Source organism: Raphanus sativus, chromosome 9 (genome assembly GCF_000801105.2).
Source record: "Raphanus sativus cultivar WK10039 chromosome 9, ASM80110v3, whole genome shotgun sequence".
Taxonomy (NCBI): Eukaryota; Viridiplantae; Streptophyta; class Magnoliopsida; order Brassicales; family Brassicaceae; genus Raphanus; species Raphanus sativus.
The window spans coordinates 3,025,154-3,046,469 of NC_079519.1; the positions used below are offsets into that span (position 1 = coordinate 3,025,154).

The 21,316-nt window shown below is 42.1% G+C and overlaps 4 protein-coding genes and 1 pseudogene across 4 annotated transcripts; 3 read left to right on the top strand and 2 right to left on the bottom strand.

The window, feature by feature from the left end:
* Positions 1-540: 540 nt before the first annotated feature.
* LOC108823576 (formin-like protein 8) lies at positions 541-3,368 on the bottom strand. The gene has a single exon (XM_018596811.2). The coding sequence runs from the start codon at positions 3,072-3,074 to the stop codon at positions 657-659; it is 2,418 nt and encodes an 805-aa protein (XP_018452313.1). The 5' UTR covers positions 3,075-3,368; the 3' UTR covers positions 541-656.
* A 2,750-nt stretch (positions 3,369-6,118) lies between these two features.
* LOC108828250 (uncharacterized) lies at positions 6,119-8,782 on the top strand. The gene is made up of 10 exons (XM_018601876.2): positions 6,119-6,279; positions 6,362-6,475; positions 6,566-6,740; positions 6,847-6,947; positions 7,045-7,132; positions 7,321-7,429; positions 7,573-7,732; positions 7,838-7,912; positions 8,001-8,117; positions 8,475-8,782. The coding sequence occupies exons 1-10, from the start codon at positions 6,178-6,180 to the stop codon at positions 8,565-8,567; spliced, it is 1,134 nt and encodes a 377-aa protein (XP_018457378.1). The 5' UTR covers positions 6,119-6,177; the 3' UTR covers positions 8,568-8,782.
* Positions 8,783-8,991: 209 nt separating this feature from the next.
* On the top strand, positions 8,992-11,360 carry LOC108828254 (uncharacterized). Its single transcript, XM_018601885.2, has 4 exons — positions 8,992-9,558; positions 9,777-9,917; positions 9,987-10,889; positions 10,965-11,360. Exons 1-4 carry the CDS (start codon positions 9,220-9,222, stop codon positions 11,175-11,177), a joined length of 1,596 nt encoding a protein of 531 aa, XP_018457387.2. The 5' UTR covers positions 8,992-9,219; the 3' UTR covers positions 11,178-11,360.
* A 5,618-nt stretch (positions 11,361-16,978) lies between these two features.
* LOC108824514 (uncharacterized) lies at positions 16,979-18,159 on the bottom strand. Its single transcript, XM_018597948.2, has 2 exons — positions 17,504-18,159; positions 16,979-17,428 (listed from the first exon to the last, which is right to left on the bottom strand). Exons 1-2 carry the CDS (start codon positions 18,140-18,142, stop codon positions 16,979-16,981), a joined length of 1,089 nt encoding a protein of 362 aa, XP_018453450.1. The 5' UTR covers positions 18,143-18,159.
* A 1,149-nt stretch (positions 18,160-19,308) lies between these two features.
* LOC108826430 (metalloendoproteinase 2-MMP-like) lies at positions 19,309-21,107 on the top strand (annotated as a pseudogene).
* The last annotated feature ends 209 nt before the right edge of the window (positions 21,108-21,316 follow it).

The window sequence follows — 21,316 nt, forward strand, 5'->3', positions numbered from 1 at the left end:
AGGTTACACGCGACCCCATGTGACTCAGACTCAGTTGCTTAACCCAAAGCATCTCCACTGACTACTGGCATCCACAATGTCTAGTAATTTGTGAGCAAGAATGGCTATACCGTCTAAGAAAGATCTAGTTTTAGAGAAAACAGAGGAACTATGTACTTAGAGATATGAATAGGATGCATCGAAACAGTAAGCTCTGTTTTTTCTTTTACTCTATAAAAATCTATCAAAAGCCAACGAAGATAGTAATACACACTATAAATGTATTTATGTTATATCGTTCATATCCAAAATTAACTCCTACGACCTCTAAAATACTAAAGAACACAAGCGTATTATATTAGGCTTTGTTCATAATTACCAAAACAAACTCTTATAGTCCAAGTTGAGAAAATTCAGAAACTCAACAAAGATGGATAAGAAACGAAACAACTCACATATCAGAACTATTTTTAGTGATGAGATGTATACCTAGTTCGGTTATAGAAGACATGTTCTTTTTTGTTTTTGAGCGACAGAAGACATGTTCATAAAACATGGAAATGTCATAAACGAAAATTCTTTTATCATATAAATCTATCAAACAATTCAATACCTTTCAATAAATATCAATACTCAAAACATTTCTATTATTTACAAATAACAATTATGGACTCTCCTCACATATCAGAATCCGATTCACCGGAGTCACTCCTGGACCTATCCGACATGAAATTTGGAGGCAAAACCGGGAACTTCACAGCATTCCTCTGCGTGGAAGGAGTCGACTCGGAAGAAGTCGTTACCTTCCTCCTCTGCACGTTCCTCATAATATCTAAGCATACTCTATCAACCATGGCAAGAAAATCTCTCACGATAACAAACAGATGAAGAGGGTTCTTCCCCTTCACACTAGCTCCTGCTTGGTAATACTCCGTCGTCCGCTTCACAAGCTCCATCACTTTCCTCTCTTCTTCTCTCGCTGTCTTCACTTCTTCCTCTACCGAATCAAGAAACGTCATCATCTTCTCCACAAACCTCCCTCCTCCTTCACACTGCGCGATCACCTTCCTCGCATCTTTCGCTCTCACCGCAAGAGCCGAGCAAGTCGCAACGACCGTGTCGTAGTCTACGCTCGCCGCTTTCTTCACGTTTGAAAACTCAGAGCTTAGTCCTCCCACAATGGGTAGACCGAGCTTCAAGAACTCTTTCTCTTGCTCTTCTTTTGACACGGCTTGAGGAGCGTTGTTACTACTACCACCACCACTACTACTTCTGCTGCTGCTTCGTGTCAAGCTATTGCTTCTTCTATTCAAAACGCAGCGTTTTCCTTCTGACCTCACGACTTCCTCCACCACGAAGTTAAGCAGAGTCGTCTTCCCATCAACGCTCTTAACGTCCGAGAGTTTTAAAAGCGCGGTTAGGTTAAACGCCTGAGCGTTTCCTCTCGCGGTCCCCGCGTTCATCCTGTTACCAGCTTTGAGAATCGCCTCCAGAAGCTTCACGAACAAACCGCGAGACCTCAGCTCTTTGCACGCCAAATCCAGCGTCTGGAGCGATCTGCCGTGGTGAGCCATCTCCGGATAGTAATTCGCCCTGAAGAGAAACGCGTTTAGCCGCGTGAACGCGGTTGGGACCGCTTTGAGGAGATGAAACAGGAACGCTTCCGCGTCCGCGAGTTTCGCGGTATCTCCCCCGCCTCCGTCGAACTCGAGGATCGCTGATTGCTCTTCCTTCGTCGGAGCTATTCTCGCTAGCCTCTCGAGCGTCTCCGGTGCGAAGTCGTGTCCTTCGACGAGCGCTTCCACGAGCTCTTCGCGAGTCATGCCTAAGGACTTGAGCACGATCGCTGAGTTCTGAGACTTTCTCGGATCGAGGATGAATATTTTGGTCGGGGAGTTCGACTTTGGTTTGTCGTGTTCTGGAGATTTTTTTCCGACAGCGACGTAACCGAAGAGAGCTTCCATCAAATCTCCGTCGAAACTGAACGAGCCGCGATCGATCTTGTCCCACACCATGGAGTGATCGGAGTCAGGGTTTACTTTATCCCAATGCAGAGGCTTTAGCTTCACCTGACCATTTCCACCTCTCGAACTCTCCCCTCCGCTTGATCCTCTCGGAGCAGGCGGTGGTCTTGATCCCGACGACGACAAAGCCGCCGCCTTTTTCATCGGCGGAGGTGGTGGCGGTGAAGGACGTGGAGGTGGAGGTGGTGGTGTAGTTTTATTCACCGGAGGCTGCGGTGGTGACGGCGGAGGCTGCGGTGGTGGTGACGGCGGAGGAGGCGGTTGTGACGGCGGAGGAGGCGGTGGTGACGGCGGAGGAGGTGGTTGTGACGGCGGAGGCGGCGGTTTCGACGGCGGAGGCGGTGGTTTCGACGGCGGAGGCGGCGGTGGTGGTTGGAAGTCTAAGGTGTCGTTGTGGATTACACTTTGAGAAGTGGATGATCTTCCTCTGAGGAGAGGAACCTCCGTGATCTTCTTCTTCTTGTTCTTGTAATAAATCACTTCTTTCTCTTCACTACCACCTTCTTCTCCGGCGGCGGCGACGGTCTCCTTCCGGAAACTCCCGCTTCTTCTCTGCTGCCTCTGACTCTGAAGATTCCTCCAATACAACACATCGAGGCCGTCTTCGTCGAGTATCAGACCTTTCACACCTCCGAACCGCGTGAAACCTTCTCGAGCCAGAGTCTCCGTCGCCGCCACCGTCGTTGTTGTCAGAGGATACGGAGGTAAAACGTTTCCGACGTTGATCCTGCTCTCTCTCCGCCGCCGCCGCCTCGCGATGACGCATTTCTGGAGGAAGAAGAAGAAGGCTGCTGCGATAACCACGGTGCTCGCCGCCGTTATCAGGACAGCTTTGGTGATTGTTCCTCTATCTGACGATGATGATTGATTCGACGAGGGTGATGAGCGCGTGGAAGGGTTTAGAGGCGGCGGAGGAGCGGGGGAGAGTTGGTTGGTTGGGAAGAAAGTCTCGATGTTTTGAGGCGAATCTGATTGTGAAAACGAACGATACGGTAAAACGACGACGCATAAGAAGAAAAGTGTGGTTACTTGTAGAGGAAACGGGCATGGCTGGTGTAACATGGCACCCATGAACGATTAGCTCTCATGTACAGAGATCGTATAAATGGTTAATTTTTATCTCAGGAACTTAGTGTTAATATTCGGTTTTTGATAGGTTTATTAATTTTAATGTTGGAGGGTTTTGGTGTAATGAGAGCAGAGAGCAGTTGATCTGTTCTTCTTTGAACCTCCTTTTCCCGGGGTTTGATCTAGGTGTGTTGAAATGACGGAAAGACCCTTAGTGGTGGTCCTGGTGGAGTTGATGAGAAGGGTGGTTTCGTAAATGACGTTTCCTTTCCGTGTGATGGATGGACTTGTGGAGCTGGTGCGGTTGGATGTGTATCGCTGACTTTGTCCAAAAGGAGTGCTATGTGTTGAACTCTTTGTAATTTAATTTTTGTGTTTCTAGAAATATTTTGGATGCCAAAGAAGTCTTAACTACATGCCAAAACATCTCCGGTTTTAGATACGATATTTTCAATTATTGACAAAAAGGTTAAATCTCTTTTTCTTCTATGGCAATTAAATGATTTCACATTTTGGCCAATAATGCATTTATTCTTCTTTTTTGTGTATAAAATAATAACAGTAACTAACGCATTTATTACTCGAGGTAATTAACAAATTTAACATATTATTGAAAGGAAAAGCAAGAGATTACTTGCTTTGCGCAGTAAACAATGGTGTTGTCTTTTTTGGTCAACTGAATATTGGTATTGCCTAAACTAAATATTGTATATTTCTCTTAGTATATAATTTCCAGTGCAATCTCAATCGGTCAAACGTAATAGGGAATGAAATCAATTCGGTAGTGGGTGATCACCATTGATAAAACAAAATGATCGTAATGTTGATCATATAAATATAACGCGTATCAAACAGATAATAGAAACGTGTTAAACAAAAAGAACAAAAAGGTATCGTTAAATGGAAAAAAGAATGTAATACAAGTAAGATTAAGATAAAGGTATGGTTCACATCAAAACAAAATTTAAGTATATTTCTCGCTGAAATAAAACATTTCATTTGAAGTTATTAAAACAGGAAGATAAAAATATTATAACAATATGGCTGGTCGTTTCACCTTAAATGTAAAACGCGCAACCTACTTGTAAAAGTAAAGTACGAAGACTAATGAAATGACGTAATTAATCATATTTGGTCAAGTCAACCGGTCAACTCTCTGATTTTTCTCAACTAAACCGTTTTCTTCGTTAATGCTTATGTGCCTGCTTTGAAGCAAGTCTTCTCACCTAAACCGTTCCCCCTCTCTGATAAAGATCATAAATTAACACTCTTTTAAAATGTTTGGTAAATACCATCTTTTTATCCTCTGTAATTGTTTTTTGAATAATGTTATGAAAAATGTGTTTGGTTAAAAAACTAGTAGGTAGCACTGTAGCACCGGCTGAGTGATATAATCGTTTGTTTGGGGAGTAACATGAACGGAAAAACGGCCATTTCATACCCAACATATCGCGATATGTTCAATTCATACTCGATTTATATGGCCGTGCCAAAACATACCTGAATTTATATGGCTGTACCAAAACATACCCAACTTATTTTTTTTGGCAAAATCATACACCAGTCGCCACATCAGCTGCCATGTCATCTATTTTTGCTCGCGTGGATGTAACGTCAGCTAATTTTTTTTTGTTATAAAAATAAATTTTAAGAAAATATAAAATTTTTATTTTATATTATTTAGTAAATTAACAAAAAATAATTAATTAATTAAATTCAAATCTTATATAAGAGATTTCGATTATATCAAAAACCGTTCTTATAAGAGTTATATATGTATTTTAATGATTTAAATCCAATGCAAGTGTTGAAGACATGTTATTCTTGATTAATCCTAGTTGTGTTAATCTAAATTTTTAAATGTAAATAATATATCCATGATTAATAAAGCGTAAAAATGAATCATGTTACGCTTTATTAATCATGGGTATGTTATTTACATTTAATCTAATTTTTTTAAATGTAAATAACATACCCATGATTAAAAAAGCGTAAAAATAAATTATGTTACGTTTTATTAATCAAGGGTAAAAATAAATCATATTACGCTTTATTAATTATGGGTATGTTATTTACATTATAAATTTTAGATTAACACAATCATAATTAATCAAGAGTAACACGTCTGCAAACTAGCATTAGATTTGAATCATTACAATACATATATAACTCTTATTATGACTTTTTTGATAGGATCAAAATATTTACGAATATATCTCTTATATAAGATTTAAATTTAATTAATTAATTAATTTTTGTTAATTTTACTAAATTATAAAAATTATAAAATTTTATTTTTATAACAAAATTATTTATTTTTTAATAATTTATATACATGGCACATTTGCCAGCAAAATTAGATGACGTTGCATCCACGCAAGCAAAAATAGATGACAAGGCAGCTGATGTGGCGACTGCTGTATGATTTTGCCAAAAAATATAAGTTGGGTATGTTTTGGCACATCCATATATGTTTAGGTATGTTTTGGCACGGTCATATAAGTCGGGTATGAATTGAACATATTGCGATATGTTGGGTATGAAATGGCCGTTTTCCCGAACATGAACTCCATAATGTTTTCCTACTTCCCCTTCCATCTCTCTTAATACGTGAATAAGTATTTATAATTTCTGATTGAGTTTGATTTACTTGTTTTTTAGGTTACAAAACATATCAATTTGTTTATCTCAATTAGTTTTTTATTTGTTGTAGGATAGCAGTTGGCAAGAGAGTTGAAAAAGTAATGATAATGAAGATTTCTCAAAAAGTTTCCAACCTCCATTCGAAACCTTACAATAAAAATGTTATATGACAAAAGAAGCTCCTTTAACCTTTTTGTATTCTGGTGACGTTGCGGCTCAAAATTAACTTTCAGTTCAAATGCAAGATCTTTAGTGGATGCAGTAATCAGGCAATGAACTACGAATACAAGAGAACTGTAAAAATACTGAATGATAAGTGATAACACTTGCATTGCACAAATGGGCCTTCAGATTGAAACACAAACGGGCCTTGAGTTTTTTTTTTCCATCGCGGGCCTTGAGTTTATGTTTTTCATTGGATCCTTTTCGTCCCGGGGCGGTTGTCTTGGTTCGCCGGCGACCGATGGAGTGTGCTGCGAGTGGCTTGGGGACGCGCTGCGTCGGCCCACCGACGCGGAGGTGTGGCAATTGTGGCGCCGTGGCGTATTGCTCCGTCTCTCATCAGGTTTTAGCTACTTGCTTAACTCTCTAAACCCCTTCTCCTTCGTCGACCTAATCTGTTACCATTTCCGAGTCTTGGTTTGCAGAGCTCGCATTGGAGGTATCACAAGGAAGAATGCGAGAGGCTAGAAGAGCAAATGCGTAGTGTTGATCTGATCAACGAGTTTCCATTTACTTTCACTGAAGAAGCTACAGTTCAGGTTTTGTTGATCATATAAAAAAAAATTGCATTAGATGAAGAAAAAGCTGATGGAAACATATTGTTTCTTTTTTTAATTTTCCTTTATCAGATTAGTCAAAAGGAAGTAAGCAGGTGCACTTTCCTCACCAAAAGGGACTTGCATCATGCTGGAATGTGGAAGTATGAGTGCAAATGTGTATCCTCCTCCACTGTTAGTTTTTCAGCTTATGATAGGTTTAGAAATGAAGGTTGGCATCTGCCTACCTCTTCTTGTCCATGTCTTGGTACGCTTCATTTTTTTTTACTTCTCTTGCTTGTGGTTTTTACTGAAAGAGTTGGTTTTTTTGGATAGAGTTCTGATTTTTTGGGATCATTTATCACATAATGCAGGGCCTTTGTCTCCAGTGATAAGCCAGCTATGTAGTTGGAAGGATTATTACGAGTGGAGAAAGATACCTCTTGCTTCTCCTGTTGCTCTACTTCTCCACTGGGTAACACATCTTCTTTTGACTTTATTTAATGCGGATTTTGCTAGTTTAATTAGAGTGTTTCTATTTATTGACTCATTGAGCTTTTTTGTTTTTTCAGCCACTTACAATATATCATGCAATCCAATCCATTGGGATAGGGAACTTGACTCCCCGAATAAGTAATGAGCTTCGCATACATTATCTTGGTATGTAAGTTAAGGAACTGCAACTTTCTTTGAGGTTGCTATCTTGTGTATGAAGCAGTTTTTTGTTAATCTCCTACATGTCCTTAGTTGTAGTGTAGTAACTTAATATTGGCATGTGGAATATTACACAAATGTTTCAAAGGATGCATCATGAATATATGATTTGCTGATAGTTTGAGCTTCTGAAGGCCCTCAGAAAGAGCTTGGCCAACTTGGAGTCTTTGCTGAGCTTCAAGCACTCTTCCCTGGTCTAAGCATTCGATTACAACTGGTTGGACCTGACGTTCCCCAACATATGTGAGTCTCAATTATATCTTTGATTGCTTGGTGTAACACTCTCCAGCTGTGCAGCTGAAACGCAGTAGCTAGTTTTTTATTTATTTTTATATGTTAGCACCAGTCTGATAAATCGTTATCTATATTGCTCTCTTGTTGAATAGGGATGGAGAGATAATCTCCCTCTGCGGCTATACCCCTTGCATGGAAGAAGACTGTGATTGCAAATGTTCAAGTGAAATTCTCAAACCCAGTAACAAATCAGCTGTGTCGTTACAGCTTTATCGAGGGTTTTACCATGATCGTTATAGTGACATAACAAAGGTACAACCTTTTTCTACTCTTTCGTTAAACAGAACAGTTGTGTACAATCTCCACTTCCAGTTTTCTTGGCCATTGAATCATTAAAGTGTTTTGTTTTCTGGATAGGATTCACCTCCTCCTCACATAGTGATTGCTCCAAACGCAGGAATCGCAGCATATCCGAGCTGGTTACCAACTCTTGTACGTCCTTTGCCAATTTTACATATTTACAAATAGCACATCATTTTTTTATTCACTCACTAATGTCACGTGTGGTAAAACTTTTCAGGAACTAATAAAAGAGATGAAAGTCCGAGCTGTGTTTTCTGATTACTGTGAAGAAGCTTGTCATCTTGCGGCTTGTTGCATTAGAACCATCACAGGAGAACAACCTCTCTCGTTACCTGTAAGTCTTACATTTTAGGTTTATTATGTTTTTTCTTTGTTTATGTGGGTTGATGTCAGACTCTCTAGAAATGGGGGGATAGGATATGATTCCTGCCATATGAGGGCAGGCATATGTCTCATCAAAATACTGTATAAAAATAACAGAGAGTCGACACATATAATGAAGTTGAAAGAGGACAAGACATCTTCTTTTTTTTTTTTTTTTTTTTCAGATCTTACAAATCAATTTAGATCCAAGTACCACTAAAAGTCTAGTTCTCCAATCAATCTGTGTTGGATAATTGATATTTCTTTTGCTTATATATGGTTTAGAATGATAATAATAATAAATAATATGTATCTCGTTGAAATGCAGATTGGGTTAAATCCATTCAGACAGCCAATGACGGTGGAAGAGAGTTCGCTGTTTATACCTTGCTACTCAAACTGCTTCATCTTCGCAATCTAAAACTCTCCAAAAAAGCATGGATCGTCTCATCATCACTAGTTAGGCGTCGTTGTGGTGGTTTACATTTATTCCGAAGGAAATGATTGTAAATCTATAATATACAATGATTACGATTTCCTAAGGTGGTTGTATTTATTTATGTGGATAAGGAGCAGCCAGCATCTGCATGCCATCATTGTAGCCATTTAATTCTTTAGGTGAAACTTTTATCTCCTCCCCCCCTCCCCCATCATGTAATGCTTCTACTGAACATTTTGCTATCATTATGTTTTCGTAGAATCTCTATTCTAAAATGGAATATTCGTCATAGAGTTCAGAAGACAATCAAATGAAGCTATTGAACATGACTACCGAACTAAACCGGACCTGATCATAACTAAACCGGAACTAAACTTGGAAGAAGGAAGCCAAGCAAAGAATATCATCAGAAAAAAAAAAGTTTCTAAAAAAGGAAAAAAAAAAGAAAGACTATTTCATCATCATCCCATCTCAGCTGTTATCTCTCAACCTCCCCAAAGTCCAATTCTTCAGAAACAGAGAGAGAGAGAGAGAAAAGGTTGAAACCCACAATGGATCATCATCTTCAACCTTGACCCCCTCTCCTTCCCCCTTCCCAAACCTTTTTGTTCAAAAAATCACTAATTGAATTTGAATGTCTCTAACTCGAAACCACCTCCTCTTGCTCTTATTACACCTTCTCCTAGGGTTAGGTTTCTCCGTTGACCTGAGTCAATCCCTAAAACTCCCCTTCAGCGTCAACGATGTCCTCCCGATGCTCCCCCGTCAAGTCTCGTGGCCCGTTTTAAACAGCTTCCACAGCGCCGTGGACTTGCTGCCGGTCTTCGTCGGGTCCGTTACTCCGAACAGCAACAACAGCAACGCGTCTCTTGAGTGGAAAGGTGCTTGCTTTAGAGGCAACGAGGCTCGTCTCGACATCACCGGCAGCGATCGCGGCGACCCGGGTCTCGGTGGCGGGCTTCTCCATCTCAAGGTTTGGTTCTTTTCTGTAAAGTTTGTGTCTTTTGTCGGAATTTGAAGTAGTTATGTGCAGACATCTCAAAGTTGGTTTGGTTCTTTCCTGTAAATTTTGCGTCTTTGGTCGGAATTTTAAGTAGTTTTTGTGCAGACATCTCAAAGTTAGTTTGGTTCTTTTCTGTAAAAGTTTCAATCTTTGGTCGGAATTTAAACTAGTTTGGGAACTTTCTGCAGACATCTGAGGCGCATAGCTTGACTTGTATGGACCTTTATGTCTTCGCAACGCCGTATAGGATCACTTGGGATTACTATTTCTCTGCTAGAGAACACACTTTGAGCTTTGGTTCTTGGGAAGAGACAGCTGAGTTGGAATACGTAAGAATGGTCTTTTTTGATTAGTCGTCTTTGTGCTGTATGATTAATTTTTCACGAGTGTTTGTTTAGGTGAAGGAGCATGGAGTTTCGGTGTTTCTTATGCCGTCAGGGATGCTAGGTACGTTGCTTTCTCTGATCGATGTGTTGCCTCTCTTCTCCAACACGGTTTGGGGTCAGAACGCGAACTTGGCCTTCTTGACGAAGCATATGGGTGCTACTTTCGAGAAGCGGCCTCAGCCTTGGCGGTCCGTGATCGACCCGGAAGATGTACATTCTGGAGACTTCTTGGCCGTGTCCAAGATTAGAGGAAGGTGGGGTGGGTTTGAGACTTTGGAGAAATGGGTGACCGGTGCTTTCGCTGGTCACACCGCTGTTTGTTTGAAGGATGATTCTGGGAGGCTTTGGGTTGGTGAGTCTGGTCATGAGAACGAGAAGGGTGAAGAGATCATCGTTGTGATCCCTTGGGATGAATGGTGGGATCTGACGTTGAAGGATAGTTCGAACCCGCAGGTAGCTTTGCTTCCTTTGCATCCGGATGTTCGAGGGAAGTTTAATAACACCGCTGCGTGGGAGTACGCACGGAGCATGCTGGGAAAGCCTTATGGATATCACAACATGATATTCAGCTGGATCGATACTCTTGCCGATAACTACCCGCCTCCCCTTGATGCTCACTTGGTTATTTCTGTCATGTCTATGTGGACTCGTGTACAACCTGCGTATGCTGCTAATATGTGGAACGAGGCACTCAATAAACGGCTCGGAACTGAGGATCTTGATTTGTATGGGGTTCTTGAAGAAACAGCGAGGCGTGGAATGTCGTTTGATGAGCTGCTCACCATCCCTGAACGGGATGAGTGGGTTTACAGCGACGGGAAGTCAACGACATGCGTTGCTTTCATCCTTGCAATGTACAAAGCCGCTGGTGTGTTTGGTCCTCTCGCTGATCACATCCAAGTCACTGAGTTCACCGTAAGTCTTCACCTGCCTTTTCTTTTCCATTTAACATTACTCTTGAGCGGTTTTTTTATGTTTTGTTCTTTTCAGATTCGAGATGCGTATACTCTGAGGATGTTTGAAGATAATCAGACGAGGCTGCCGAGTTGGTGTAACACGGAGAAAGGGAAGCTTGAGTTCTGTCAGATTCTGGGTGAATTCAGAATGGAGTTGCCTGGTTATAATACCATTGACCCTTATCCAAACATGAACGAGAATTGCCCTTCTTTGCCTCCTCATTATGAGAGGCCTTCTAAGTGTTAGGAAGAAAAAAAAAATCTAATCAACATGTTTATCTCTCTGTTTGTGTTTTGTCTACTTTATGTTTATTTTATTTATTGTTAAGCTTTATCATGTTAGATGTAGGGGGAAACAAACCTTGATTAAGAAGTATTTTATGTGAATATGTGATGTTATTTTGATCAAATTCAGTGTTGGTTTAACTAATGATGCTTCTGATCTACATAAGTAAAATATTTGGTTTTCAAGTAAGTTTTGATTCCTGTGTTTGGTCTTTTGTCTGATGATCATAGTTTGGCAAATAAGGAGTGGTAGTAAAAGATAATCCATTGAAATGTCTACTAAAAATCATAAAACGAAATGCATTGAGAAAAGAAGAGCAACAAGACCAAAGAAAAACCTCAAGGCCTTGCAGAAACAGAGAATTGATGGTGAAACTAGAAAACATAAGAGATGGTCTTCGGAAACAGAGGAACCTTCACTGGGTGGAGTTCAAGACTCTTTCTTTGGTTTCTTGATGAGCAAGTTTGAGAGACCATTGGTCAATGCAGATGAGAAGATCAAGGAAGCTCTAAGAATGCTAATGAGCTGCAAATAGTAGCAAGTTAGAAGAAACATTAAAGAACAAATAACAAAAAAAAAATGTCAAATAACATCAGAAGCACACCTCTGCTTTGGAAATGCTGATCTGATACTCCTCGAGATCATTGATGTCTACCTTCATCTTCCTTAACAAGCCAAATGTTGAAGATGAATTCATAGGAGTTATAGTAAGATCGTTAGACACGACGAACTTTGTTTTTTCCTTCATAAAACCACTCTCATCGCTTAATTCAGACTTGACTTTTGGATCATTTGGACACAGACTCACAATATTGCCAGTTTTGGAGAGAGGGCTATCATAATCAATGAACCTGGCAACTTTGCAACTCGAGTTATGTTAGCATATCGGTTGGTTTGGTGGTTTGGTTCGGTCTGATATTACTTGTGGATCACGAGATTGAGATGAACTTGAAGAGAAGATATCGTATCGAAGTCGTTATAGAATATACAAGGAATATATGTAGTTGTTGATAAGAGAGAATCCATTGTTACGATCTCTCTTTGATGAGTATATATTGTAATCAAGTTCATGTGAATAAACAACACGTTCTCAACACTTCTTCATTAGTTTACATGGTATCAGAGCTGTGCTAGATCCAGAAGAAGAACCTGTTGAGAAAACAAATTTATCATGTCAAAAGAACTTGCAGTCGCAAGCGGTAATGGTGGAACCAGTATGTCTTCACCTTATTTTCTGTCTCATTCAGATAATCCTGGAATCTCCATCTCTCCGGTCTCGTTGACAGGAGAGAACTATGCCGAATGGTCGTCGGAGCTGGAGAATGCGCTGCGTGCCAAGCGCAAGACAGGATTCATTGATGGTACTCTGCGTATGCCAAGTGAGTCGGAGAAACCAGCAGAAGCAGAACAGTGGAAGACTGTGAATTCAATGATTGTGGGATGGATAAGGGCTTCCATATCACCCACGATTCGCTCGACCGTAACATTTACTCCGGATGCTTACAAGATGTGGGGTGATCTGAAGAAGAGATTCTCTGTTGGGAATGCGGTTCGAGTGCATCAGTTGAGGGCAGAACTGGCGGCCTGCAAACAAGATGGTTCCAGCGTTATGGACTACTTCGGTCGCTTGGTGCTCAAGTGGGAAGAACTCCTTCGATACAAACCGATCCCGAGTTGTACTTGTGGAGCCTCGGAGAAGTTCGTTGCAGAGTATGAGGAGGAGAAAGTGCACACGTTTCTAATGGGACTAGATGACATACGGTTTGGCAACGTGTGTACTAATATCATAGGAATGGAACCCTTACCGGATCTCAACTCGGTGTATCAGCGGGTGATAAGAGAAGAGAGACGCTTGCTTGCTTCCAAAGTAGAACCGAAACCTGATGCAGTGGGGTTTGTGGCTAAGTCAGATGGAAGTTCCAGTGACAATGCATCAATGAGTGGTTTGATCGCAGCTGTTGCACGAGGTCGTGGTAGCTCGTTGGTGTGCTCACATTGTGGGAGAACCGGACACGACAAGAAAGATTGTTGGCAGATTGTCGGGTTTCCAGAGTGGTGGACTGAGCGGAATCAGAACAGTGAGCGCGGTGGAAGAAACAGAGGAAGAGGGCGAGGCCGTGGTGGTCAAGCAAGGGCTAATACAGCTCAAACGACGAGCAGTGCTGGGATGCCTGGGCTTACCAACGAACAGTGGGCCTCTCTGGCAGCTCTTCTTAAGCAACAAAAGTCAAACCCGATTCCTGACAAGTTGAATGGTAAGCAGCAGACTGGTGAGGTGATCCTTGACACCGGGGCATCTCACCATATGACTGGTGATATCTCTCTACTCACTGAAACGATCAATATAGTAAACTGCCCTGTGAGTTTTGCAGATGGTAGTCGAGTATTTGCATCTAAGAGTGGTTCACTTAGACTCTCAGACAAGCTTATATTGTTAAATGTCATGTTTGTGCCTAATCTGAATTGCACACTGTTGTCGGTTGCAAAATTGCTCAAACAGACTGGCTGCTTGGCTGTGTTTACTGACACTCTGTGTGTGTTGCAGGACCGTTTTACGAGGACCCTGATTGGAGCAGGTGAAGAACGGGATGGTGTTTATGTTTATCGGGATGTTACTATGGCACGAGGTCTCAGAATCAAGGCCGCTGAGGACAAAGAGCTGTGGCATCGGAGATTAGGACATCCTGCATTTGGTGTTTTAGGAAATTTGCCTTTTGTTTCTGGTGTTTTAGATCATAAAGATAAGTTTGGTGGTTGTGACATTTGTTTTAAATCAAAACAAACTCGAGGGGTGTTTTCCGAGAGTTCTAATAAAGCTTCAGTGCCATTTGAGTTAATTCATATTGATCTATGGGGTCCCTATCGTAAACAATCTTCCTGCGGTGCTGTGTATTTTCTCACGATAGTTGACGATTTCTCGAGAGCAGTATGGATACACTTACTACTTGAGAAAACAGAGGTCAAGACGATTCTGCCAAACTTCTGTACACTGGTTCACAATCAGTTTGGTCATTTGGTGAAGACTGTAAGAAGTGATAACGGCACCGAATTTGTCTGTCTATCTAAGTACTTTGCGGATAATGGAATCATCCATCAGACGTCTTGTGTGGCTACTCCGCAGCAGAATGGGAGAGTTGAGAGGAAGCATCGACACATTCTCAATGTGGCGAGATCCTTGCTGTTTCAAGCAAATCTTCCTACCAAGTTCTGGGGTGAGAGTGTTCTTGTGGCCGCTCATGTCATCAACAGAACACCGTCGAGCTTGCTTCATGGGAAGACGCCTTATGAGTGTCTGTACGGCAAGGCACCAAGCTATGAAGACATCAAGGTGTTTGGATGCTTGTGTTTTGCGCATAAGAGGTCCCGTGACAAAGACAAATTCAAGGAGAGGAGTAGAAGGTGTATCTTGGTTGGTTACCCCTACGGGAAGCGAGGTTGGAGATTATATGATCTAGAGACTCATGAGTTCTTTGTATCTCGAGATGTGTCGTTTAAAGAAGACACGTTTCCGTATCTTGACGACTCAGATGAGCCGGTTAGGAGTGTGCCGGTTATACAAGAGATGGGAGAACAGTGTGATGTATCCTCAGTTGAGGACTCCAGGGGGAGCGTGGATGACGCAGTGGCAGTAGCAAGTGAGACACCTGAAGCAACAGTGTTAGAGAAAGTTGCAGAAACAGGTAACTTGACAGAGAAGGTAACGACTGCAGACACAGGAGTTGCAGAGGCAGTGCAAGAACCTTTGCTGGGAAGAGGCCATCGGGTTTCACAGCCATCGGTTAAGCTTAGAGACTATGTGACCTACAATGCACAATGCCTAGTTGATAAACATAACACCACTCCGATCTCACCTGCAACGATTCCATCAAGGTCTTCAAACTCGGTCCAAGGTAAAACATCTTCTTATCCGATCTCTGCATACGTTACTGATGCTGTATTTTCAGAGAAATACCAAGTGTTTCTTGCAGCAATCACTGAAGGATCAGAACCAAAGAACTTTAAGGAAGCTATGTTGGATCCTGTATTCAGAGAAGCCATGTCAGTAGAAGTAACGGCACTAGAAGAACAATGAACTTGGGATGTAACGACTCTTCCCAAAGGAAAGAAAGCATTGGCTTGTATGTGGATCTACAAGTATAAATACAATGCAGACGGCACTGTAGAGAGACCAAAGGCACGTCTGGTGGTTTGTGGTAACAGACAGGTCGAGGGAGAGGACTACGGCGAAACCTTTGCGCCAGTAGCCAAGTTAACTACGGTTCGTACTCTATTGGAAGTGGCGGCAGCTAGGAATTGGGAAGTGCATCAAATGGACGTGCACAATGCATTTCTCCATGGTGATCTGAAAGAAGAGGTATACATGTTGATGCCTCCTGGTTTTCAGTCTACTGCGCCAGGTAAAGTGTGCAAGTTGAAGAAGTCGTTGTACGGCTTAAAGCAAGCACCGAGATGCTGGTTCGCAAAGTTGACGATGGCGTTGAAGAGATTTGGCTTCAAACAATCCTATTCAGACTACTCCCTGTTCACGTATATCAAAGGGAACAAATCGCTGCGTGTCCTAATCTACGTTGATGATCTGATTCTAACAAGTAATGATCAGACTATGATGAGCAAGTTCAAAGTGTATCTCAACGAGTGCTTCAAAATGAAGGATCTAGGAAGAGCAAAGTACTTTCTGGGAATCGAAATTGCAAGAGGACCAGAAGGCATGTTCTTGTCTCAGCGAAAGTACGCCTTGGATATAGTAGCAGAGGCGGGGTTACTCGGCTGCAAACCTGCGTCTACACCGATGGAGCAGAACCACAAGCTACTGTCTGTTGCAGGTCCTTTCTACAACAATCCTGCTCGGTTTAGGAGGTTTGTCGGAAAGCTTGTATACCTCTCCATCACGAGACCTGAGCTCAGTTATGCAATACATGTCCTTTCGCAAGTCATGCACAGGCCTAGAGAAGCGCATTGGGACGCAGTAGTAAGAATTCTGAGGTACTTAAAAGGATGTCCGGGACAGGGGATTATGTTGAATGCTGTGAGTGATCTTCGTCTCCGGATCTTTTGTGACGCTGACTGGGCAGCTTGTCCCAATACAAGGCGTTCATTGTCATCCTTTATCACTCTGCTTGGTAACTCCCCGATCTCTTGGAAGAACAAAAAACAGGACACCGTGTCTCATTCGTCTGCAGAGGCAGAGTATAGATCTATGGCAGCTGCACTGCGTGAGCTCAAGTGGTTGAAACGATTGCTTCACGACATGGGAGTTCAACACAAGGTGCCGATGGAGTTGTTCTGCGACAGCAAGTCAGCCTTATATATAGCAAACAATCTTGTGTTTCATGAGAGAACGAAACACATCGAGTCTGACTGTCATAGCGTACGAGACGCAATTCAGGATCGTTTAATTGTGACTCGACATGTGCGCACGACGGAGCAGCTGGCGGATATCATGACCAAAGCTTTGGGAGCACCTGTGTTCAACTACTTGCTGTCCAAGTTAGGTGTTCGTAACTTACATTCACCTACTTGAGGGGGAGTGTTAGCATATCGGTTGGTTTGGTGGTTTGGTTCGGTCTGATATTACTTGTGGATCACGAGATTGAGATGAACTTGAAGAGAAGATATCGTATCGAAGTCGTTATAGAATATACGAGGAATATATGTAGTTGTTGATAAGAGAGAATCCATTGTTACGATCTCTCTTTGATGAGTATATATTGTAATCAAGTTCATGTGAATAAACAACACGTTCTCAACACTTCTTCATTAGTTTACAAGTTACCGTCGTGAGGAATCCAACATCTATACCTCGTTGATTTGTAAGCATAATCAATCAGATTGTTGTTACTGCAAATATAGAAACCAGGAAGATAACAACTTTTGGAAGCAGCTCCTCTACACTGACTTCTACACAAGTTTCCAACACATCCCAAAATGGTGTTGTCATTAGACAATGAGCAAGCCATCTCAAGTGGCTGAACCAGAAAGCTTAGAAGAGAGTCAACGAAGTCTTCATTGCACTCGACGTAAAGAATCTCCCTATCGACCTTTCTAACAAAAGCTTTCACATAACACACTCCTCCTGGATTTGCCTCCCCGTTTTTTAGCGCAGGTGGAGACAACATTTCATGCATCATCTTACTTGTCATGCAAGTTTTTCTGAGAAACGTGCATGTCAAGGGAGCTTCTGAAGTGAATAAACATCCTAGTAGAGTCACCACCTATAGTCCACAGAAGACTTTATATTAAGAGCAATAACTTGCACGACAATGAGAGAGAAAAAAACAAAAAGTTACCTCTTCGAACCCTACATCAACTAGGGTTTCCTGCAGATCACTGTAGCCAGTGTACCCTAGATCTTTAAGACCGTTCATTATTACACCAATAGAGTTCGAAGTCACCTTCAAATCATCAGTGACAATGAAAGAGGATCGGCAATTTACAAACACTCCATCTGAAACATCTCCAATCACCTCTCCCGCCGTTTGCTGTTCTTCTGATACCTGGATTGGAGCGTTCATCAAAGCTCCACAGCTACATATTGACGTCTTGAAATTGCTGTATACACTGCTTCCGCATGAATCAGTTCTGAAAAAACTTGGGCACACAAAGAACTCTGTGGGATGAGTATAACCCATGTTGAGTTTGAGCCTTTTGCGATGGATATCCTTACTAGTCACCGGATACAGCAACATGCTTTTGCAAGCTTCTGTCTCAAAATGACCGATGTCCATGTCTGCGACACTTTTGTTAAGGTTTTTATAACAATCTAGATCTGTCTTGTGATTCTCCAGCAAGCTAGCGATTTTACCCATTGGGAGAGTTAAAAGACTGAGGAGCACATCAACAAAATCCTGCTCCGCCTCAGCCAAAACAACTTTGTTTATCTTCTCATCAATGAGAAGTTTCAATCTGAACTTTACACCATTTGCCATTGGAAATCAAAGAAAAACGAGTACGAAACCAAATGTGGAAGATGAGAGACTTAAACTTTATTATTGTTGTAGGTATAACGCTTTAACGAAGACAAGAAGATTTGACTCTACATATCGAAGAACCAGAGCTTAAGAATCTCAAGAGGTTTCTTGTCAAACAGTAAATGGAAAAATAATGAACCTCGGGAAAAGCTTTTGAAATTGGAATACTAAACGCAAGGGAGTTAATGTGATCATTGAATGCAAATCCCTCATCTGCATATTCAATGAATCTCCTTGAGAGCTATAACCCTTTGGAATTCCTTGTCCTGGTTCAATTAAAAAGATAAGGTCTTATATTTCAGTTTCTTGAATAGAAATTAGCAAACTCTCAAAAAGACCGAAAGCCACCTTCTACTTCTCGACCACGTTAAGAATTTACACATCAAACTCCTAACAAACCGAGACAGTGTAAGACAACACGGTGGGCAGCTTTAGAGATGGGATTAGGATCCGTGGATTTCTGTCTTAAGAGCATGGCTTAAGATTGATCAAATCATGCCGGAAAAGAGGTCTAGTAGTAGTTTCTGTATTATTGGAGAAGATTAGTAGTTTAACGTTTGGAATTTATACGCTCATCTGTCATCTAGATGTCAGAGTCATGCAGAACTATGTAACTCTTGATAACTATTTCATAAGGTTTAAGAGTTAGTGTAGTGTATTTGAGTGTGACCGTAAGTCGTGTACTAAACGTAAATTGTTCCATCTTTTTCAGAACTTTTTGTCTTGCATGTAAGAGTGTTCTTTGGTTTAGTTTTTTTTCTCCCTAGTCTAGAAGGGCTCCAAGTGTTTCTTTTTTTCCTTTCAAGTTTTATTTTGCCCGGTGATGCTTCTCTCTCTTTGATGACTGATAATGGAGTTATCAGGTTATAACACCATTCTACCATATCTTAACCTGACCGAGAATTGACCGTCTTTGCCTCCTGAATATTATGAAGGCTTTCAAAGTCTTAAAAATCAGATATAACAAATGGAAACAGAGAATAAAAAAGTGGACCCAAAAGGTATTGATGTGAAGCCTTGGAATCATATGTTGTTACCACGCAACGAATGTACAAGATTGTAACAGCAGATATAGGTGGTGACATCGTTAAAACGCGTCAGACAAAGACTAGCTGATGACTTTTCCGACCAAACCAACTCCCACTTGAAACTTAAAACAAAAACTAGTTAAACCCCCTTTGTTTGACTTGGCCACCTTGACTTTTCCCTCAAACCGGTTATCTACCATCTTTAACCTAACCGGACAGAAGTCTTTCTGTGGCACAGGAGTCTTCTCTCTTGATGCCTCTGCGAAGTTTCAACGTGAGTAAGACAATATAATAGATGCTTCCACTGGAATCATTCACAATGTCTTAAACCTTAAAACATTTTAAAAAGCAGAAAACTGGCGGACACGCAAACGATTCCCAACGACTCCCTCACCCGCCAAAACAAAACGCAAACGCAGTAGCTGACCTCAAACATTCTCAATTATCTTAAATATAAAAAACCGCATTACCTGTTTTTAGATTTCGCCTCTCTCTCTCTAGATTCTCTCCAAAAATCCCAATATTCTCCATTTTCGTGTTTTGGGTGGCTTACCTCTAATCCCCAAAACCACCATGAGGCTTAGCGTTTTAGGTTTACTATCGTTATTCCTAATCCCTTCTCCCGTCTCAGCCTGGTTCTTCCCCAACTCCACAGCCATTCCACCCTCTCTACGTAACACCACACGCGTTTTCTGGGACGCTTTCTCCAACTTCACCGGCTGCCACCACGGCCAAAACGTCGACGGTCTCTTCCGCATCAAAAAATACTTCCAACGTTTCGGTTACATCCCGGAGACATTCACCGGAAACTTCACAGATGATTTCGACGACATCTTAAAATCCGCCGTCGAACTTTACCAAAAGAATTTCCGGTTAAACGTAACCGGAGAGCTCGACGCGCTAACCATCAAACACATCGTGGTTCCGCGTTGTGGCAACCCGGACGTGGTCAACGGTACGTCTTTGATGCAAAGGGGAAGAAGAAAGACTCTCGAGGTCAACTTCTCCCCGGACCGCGTCTGCACGCGGTCAAACACTACACCCTCTTCCCCGGCGAGCCGCGGTGGCCGAGATACCGCCGCGACTTGACCTACGCCTTCGACCCGAGTAACCCGCTCACCGACGAGGTCAAGAGCGTGTTCGCACGCGCGTTCGGGCGCTGGTCCGACGTGACGGCGCTGAGCTTCACGAACGTCGAGTCTTTCTCCTCCTCCGACATCACGATAGGGTTCTACACCGGCGACCACGGCGACGGGGAGCCTTTCGACGGCGTGCTGGGCACGCTGGCCCACGCCTTCTCCCCTCCGAGCGGGAAATTCCACCTCGACGCCGACGAGAACTGGGTCGTCTCCGGGGACCTCGACAGCTTCCTCTCCGTGACGGCGGCGGTCGATCTCGAGTCGGTGGCGGTTCACGAGATCGGTCATCTTCTCGGTTTGGGGCATTCCTCTGTTGAGGAGTCGATCATGTATCCTACGATCACGACGGGGAAACGTAAAGTCGAGTTGACGAGTGATGACGTGGAAGGGATACAGTACTTGTATGGTGCGAATCCTAATTTTAACGGCACGTCTCCGCCGGCCGCCACCACTCGGGAACGGGATACTGGTAGCTTTGGTGCCGCCGTGAGGATCGACGGCTCTTCGAGGATGACGATTTTGTTATCAACCGTAGGACTGTTCTTGCTGTTATTACCGTAGATTAGTTTGTTTTGCTTTTTACTTTTTCATTTATTTAGATTGGTTTTATTTTTTTACCTCATCTCTTAATACCTTTTTATTACAAAAAGATGGGGATGTATATTCAGACATTGGTTCCTCTACAGTTTTTCTCCACATATTTCCTACCAATGTTGATTTTGTGTTATACATAATAGAATAGCGTTGAATTAGGTACGACACTGAGTCAGTCACCAAAGACGGCAACTTTAAATCCTAGACCTCCTTGGTGCAGTTTTACAAATCTGGTTGGGAAAAAAAAGAAGCAAATAAGTTTGGATGCACAAACTTCACTTCATTACAATAACATAACATGACTTGCTTGAGGCCCATAAGAGCCCAACAAGAATTTTTAAATCAGTACCGAGTGTCTTCTTGGTTCCACT